Source organism: Acomys russatus, chromosome 31, assembly GCF_903995435.1.
Source record: "Acomys russatus chromosome 31, mAcoRus1.1, whole genome shotgun sequence".
In the NCBI taxonomy this organism is placed as follows: Eukaryota; Metazoa; Chordata; class Mammalia; order Rodentia; family Muridae; genus Acomys; species Acomys russatus.
Window position 1 is genome coordinate 29,429,698 of NC_067167.1, and position 6,156 is coordinate 29,435,853.

At 41.2% G+C, this 6,156-nt stretch overlaps 1 protein-coding gene across 2 annotated transcripts in view; it reads right to left on the reverse strand.

Annotated features, from left to right (window-relative positions):
• Positions 1–706: 706 nt before the first annotated feature.
• Positions 707–6,156, reverse strand: part of Syt1 (synaptotagmin 1) — a 402,656-nt gene continuing 397,206 nt past the window's right edge. For both annotated transcript variants that reach the window (XM_051139676.1, XM_051139675.1), the window contains exons 9-10: positions 5,655–5,788; positions 707–2,162 (exon numbers count right to left, since the gene is read on the reverse strand). In XM_051139676.1, the coding sequence (XP_050995633.1) occupies positions 1,956–2,162; positions 5,655–5,788 (341 nt within the window). In that variant the 3' untranslated portion in view covers positions 707–1,955. The remainder of the gene's footprint in view (positions 2,163–5,654; positions 5,789–6,156) is intronic.

Sequence of the window (6,156 nt, forward strand, 5' to 3'; positions counted from 1 at the left end):
AGTCTACCGAAAGCCCTTTTTTTGGGGGATTTTTCTTGAGTTTTGTCCACAACAGGGAACTTAGTCCTAGAGACTCAGGCCTTGCTTAGCGTTTCTCCATTTTGTTTTGGTATATTCCCTTCAGAGCGTCGCTGCTCTCTATGGCCTGGAGATGGAGACAGGTCGCAGTGTCAGGTGGGAGAAGAGACTAAGAAGCAGGGTTAGGCAGCAGGCTCACCTTCCTGAAGTGGCTGTCTACCAAAGCGGGACAAATATGGACTAGTGCACAGTGTTGACAAAATGCTGTGTGTTCTCCCCACCCCCCTACTCTATGTATCTTTCTGTCCTATGCATAGCTGTTCAGTTCTGAGTTGGTCCTTAGGAAAGAGAACTGTTTGTGCTACACACATGTTGGGCAGTGCAGTAAGAGGGAATGGCAGTATTGTTACAATATAACTACGGAATAAGTTGAGTGCTATCCACTGAGGAAACTACGTGTCTAAGCACACAGGGCAGTCACAGTGTTACACAGAGCAGTCCTTAAGACTCATATGGAATGACTAGTAGCTTTGTAATAGTGCCGTTTACTACAGAGTAACATTGAAAACATTTAAAAACTCCTCCTAAGTCAAGCATCTAGTGTACATAAGAGGTTGCTTCAGTTTGCTAAAACTTGTTCTTGGTTTCACCTTTGTTTAAAGGACAAATTAAAACTTAAGTAAAAAGAGCATATAAAAAGATCACTAGCTGTCTGTTTTGGCTTAATCGAAGTGCATTCAGAACTATGGCTAATTGTTTGTTATTTTTCATCTTTTGATGGGATTACAATACTGTCTGTTTACCACAAAGTAATTTTGTGTAATAAGCACAGATTGCTGTGTTAAAAATATTCTGCATTCCTTCTCATCTCGTTTTGTATAATAAAATATTTTGTTACAAAGTCTCACGTGCATACCTTTTGGAATCACTATTGGTGTGAAGTCTGGGTCAGAATTCACAGGTTGCACGTTTTATATAAATGTGATAATGGAGAGCTATTATTTTCTGTTTAAATAGTCAGGCAATATTTCAGAAACGCTGACTTCTCTCAGCTTCTTCTCCCCCACCCTAACCCCAAACAAAGGCATGCACCACACGTAACACACGTGCATACTCTCACACTTGCACACTCTCACACAGAGGACACCATGGTGATGCTATGCGAGAGGCAGTCGTATGAACTCACTGACCCCTGCTCATCACTTCCTTGAATGTAAGGGTGAAGCCGTGATTTTCAGCTTTGCAGATACAGACGGACAGATGCTACTCTGGTTTGTGGTTTTGCTTCCTTGAGGTCAGCCCGGATGCTGCTCAGGTCATGCTATTTGCCTGTGAAAGAATTCTACAAAATTGGGTTCGCCCACCAAGGGTATAGTGTGAGCCAATCTTGGTACTCAAATGATTGACTAGAAAGCTCAGGTTTAAGTTGTCCTTTAAGATGTCAGTTTAACTGTACCAGTGCCTTTCATGTTGATATTTTTGCTGGAATGCAGACGATACTATATTTACCATATAATATATTATCAGCTCTCCTATATCTCAGTCAATTTACATAGTTTAAAATAGAACATCTTATTAAAAACATCTAGATATACACAGATTAGGAAACGCGTACAACATACAAATACACAAACTAGAAATAAATCTTTAGCATACTAGTATATACAACGGTGTGATACAATACATAATTTCAGTCATGCTCTATCTACACATCATATTGCTTAAAAGAAGAGTAGATTTGGAGGGCAGTGGTATGGTGAAGGGCATGGGGGCTCTCTACACTTAAATTTGTGCAAATTAAAATAGGATCTGAAGTACCACTGAATTGTATTAGGAATGCATGGCTGGAAACTGAAAGGACCCATATTACTGAGGTATTTACAGATACTGGCTAAAGAGCACTATGTGGGCAAATGCAGAAAGGCTTCTTTTTCCCTTTACTTCTTGACAGCCAGCATGGCATCGACCTCCTCCTCTACCTGTAGAGTGTGCCACTGGGCAATGGGTCGCCGGGGGTTGGCCAGCATGTCAGACCAGTGTCGCAGCTCTGCCCCGGTGCTGTTGTAGCCCACAAAGACTTTGCCGATGGCATCGTTCTTGCCAATCTTGTCATAGTCCAAAACAGTTACCACCACTTGCACTTTCTGAAAGAGGACACAAACATGCACAAGTGTCAGCCAGCCTATAGGTAGAGCGCTGGGACCCAGAGCTCCTCTGGAACCCAGAGCTCCTCTGGGACCCGAGGAGCGAGAACTAAGAATCCATTCCTAACCACCAAGATGAGGCTTGAAATACTTGACTATGGAAGATCGGCTGATTGTTGTCACCATCAGCACCATCATCACTGTCATTACCATCCTACTACCTTTTATTTGGGGGGGGGGGCAGTGTCTCATGTACTTCAGCCAGGCTTCAAGCTCACTATGTCATTGAGGCTGACCTTAACCTCCTAATCCTCCTGTTTCTGCCTTCCAAGTGCTGAGAGTACAGGTGTGTGTCATCGTGCCTGGTGGCCACCTTAATATATACATATTAATTTTTTATTATATATTTTATATTTATAGAAGAAATAATACAGTTGTTTATCTCAGTAGATCCTATTAATAATTTCCACTGTACAGATAAAGATACTGGAAGCTCATAAAAGTTTTCTAACTTTTCTGAGGTCACACAAGGAACGATTGAGTTGGTTTCTAGAATCTAGGCTGTTAACCACCATGGAAGCCAAACTACCGCTAGAAGGCTGGGACACTGCTTTATATGTCTCACCTGCAAGTGTTCTGGCATCAGGACTTAGACCTTTCTCTTTTGCTGCTGTTGTTGTTCATGAATTATGATTTCATTTTAAGAGGTGTCAGCCAGCATTGCACGGAAAACTAAAAGGATTTTACCTAATCATATAATTGTGACCATAAAGTGTGGCAATATAGTAAATATCCTTTTTAAAAAGGCAGTAACTACATAAAATATGCTTTTTCTTGAGTATGATTCTTTTTAATGAGCATTAATTAGTAACTACTGTGTATCTGATTTTAAATGGGTATCACCTTAGGACACGCATGATTTTCCTGGGATTCCATCAGATTTTGGATTTATTTAATAGCTCCCTCTGTTGGACTAACTGAATTAATGAAAGCAAATTCATAATATTATGGTATAAAAGAAACACCCCTGAAGAATTTCTCAGTTCTACTTCCCATGTAATGACTTAGATTCGTCAGGATATGTGATGGCTCTGATTTAGACACTGGATATAAAGATAAAAGATTAAGATAAAGTAGCTATATCAGTTTGTGGCCAGCATTAAAGGGAAGAGAAATACAATGATGAAAAGCAGGCCTAGGTGAAGATCCAGTGACTTAAAGCTTTGTGGACTTTGATTCTGAGACGTGAACTACTCTGTCGTGTGTTGAGAGGTATCATTGGGGCATATCTTTGGAACATCTTTCTGTTTTATTAAGTATTTTCTTATTACATTTATTTATTCACTCTGTGTGTGTGTGTGTGTGTGTGTGTGTGTGTGTGTGTGTGTGTGTGTGTGTGCGGGCATGTGTGCCACACTGCATATGTGGAGATCAGAGGACAACTTGCAAAAGTTGCTTCTTTCCTATCATGTGTGTCCTGGGCATCAGTCCAGATCATGATGATTGGCAGCAAGTTTCCTTATCCACTTAGCCATCTCACAGGCCCACTGTAGCACTGTCTTCTATGTGCAGTCTTGTTAGGCTGGGCATACGGCTCAGAGGTAGTTGGTTTATCTCCGAGTATCACAGATAAATAAAATAAATGAATTGCCTATTTACTAGGTAGTGTTTGGGAGCAAGGGCAAGATGGGATTGTGGCTCTGATTCTCAGATCTTGTCCCAGGCAAATGCTCCGTGACGCAACTGTTATGCAGGGACCAGCATGGGGGCACTATGTGCAGACATAATGGACATTTTCAGAGTTAGGACAAACTTGATTATATTGCTGAGAGGCAACCTGATTAGGGCACCCAATGGGTTTATTTAGCAGGTACCTCTGTAGTTTATTTCTGCATTTGTTTTTGATGGAGGTGATGAAGACATTTTTCGAATGCTTTTAGAAACTGGTATAATTTGCTTCCTTCGCAAATGTTTCATGGGGATTGAGAAAGAATAAAGACAGGCACATAATCTCACAATCTCATCCCGAGAGAAAACTAAGCCCCGTTAGCAGGTAAAACGCTATATAAGCTTTAGGACAGCGGTTGTCAGCAGGTAGTCAATACCTCTTTGGGAGCTGAATGATTCTTTTACTGGGGTCACATATCACATGTTTACACTATGATTCATAAAAATTAGATATGAAGTAGCAACAAAAAATACATTTATGAGCTGGGCATGGTGGTGCACACCTTTAATCCCAGCACTTAGGAGGCTGAGGCAGGTGGATTTCTGTGAGTTTGAGGCCAGCCTGGTCTACTAAGTGAGTCTAGGACAGCCACGGCTACACAGACAAACCGTGTCTCGAAAAACCAAAAAAGAAAATAAAAATAATTTTATGGTTGGGGGGTCACCACAACATGAGGAACTGCATGTTTAATTAAGGGGGAATTAATTAATGTTTGATTAAGGGGTTACAGCATTAGGCATTGCTTTAGGCAAATACAAAGATTGGGAAAACAGCATTCTGGGAGAAAGAAATCAAGAAAAGAAAAGAAAGATTTGTTGGAGCAGCCAGCGAAGGCAGGATGCAGCCAGTGGGTGCATGCTATTCTCAAACCCATTCTGCTCCCTGTCAGACTGGGGTCCTCTCACCTCTAAAATGCTATGCCAAATCACATTATCTTGTTTTGTTTTTAATAAGCCTCCCTTTTGGCATATTTATACTTTCTGAAATTCATAGGTGAAATGTATTTTTATAAGTATGGGATTATAGCCCAAAGTTTACAAGAAGATTTTTTTTTTCCACCTCAGCTTTGTATTGTTTTGTGGAATTAAGAACAAAATGCCAGGGGTTGTTAGTTTCCATAGGGATAATGTCGTAGGATTCAAAAAGTTTACTGAGCAGATATTGTAAAAAAGAAAATTATGGTAGAAAACTGATGTCTCAAAGATTTGCCAGAAGGTCTGACTGCTCACAGGTTTAGACCACTGAATAAATAGTGACTGGGAACAGGAAAATAGTACCATTTACTTATTTAACAGATACTGAAAATAAATAAGTCCAAACAATTTCCAAGCATGAGAAGGTGTGTATGAGCTAGCTTATATAAACACCATGGGCCAATGCTAGAAGGTGGGATACTGGTTATTTTTGCTTTATAGAAGCAGCCTGCTTATTGTAGCCTCGACATAAACAGGCAAGCGCATTCTTGCCTGGCTTTTGGAGTCTATAGGCAAGCTTACTGACATAGCAAAGTGGTTCTGTCGCTTTTCTATTTTCTACCGTGTTTCCGCTCAGCGGAAGGTGGCTAGCTGTTCCAGCTGATGAGTCAGCACCTCTCGTGCTGTGCATCTTATTATGTCCTGGGTGGTGGAGCTCAGGCATCAAATATGCACGGGCCAGTTCTAATGAAGGCATGGGCACTGACGGCTCGCAGGGCCTGCGCTTGTCATTTCTGTGATCTGAGGGCATGAAATTGGATGGAAGGACAAACTCATGCCTGACGTTACCTGGATTTGCTCGAAGGGAACTTCAAAGCTGAAGGACTCGTTGTAATAGGGGTTAAGCGTGTTCTTCTTAATGGTTGTCTTTTTCTTCTTCAGCCTCTTGCCGTTCTGCATCAGGTGAATTTTCACATAAGGATCTGAAAAAACAGATGCAGGGATCATGAGGGCGTGTGTTTTAGTTTAGCTAGAATATTTCATTACAGCTTGCTTGCTTTGCATGCAGTGCTGAGGTGCATGCTGCAGTGGCCACACATCATGCTTGGAGATGCAAGGACAGCTTGTGGGAGGCTGTCCTCTTCGACTACCATGTGGTTCCTAGGGGTCAAACTCAGGTCATCAGCTTTGGCAGCAGGTACTTTTACTGTCTGAACCTTCTTACCATCCATAGATGCATGTTTTCGGCCATAAAATTAGCTTGGAAAAGGACTGAGCCCCAACAAGTAAGTGATTATTACATAGCGTCTATTTAATATCTTGTGAAACATCAAACACCTTTTATTGAGAG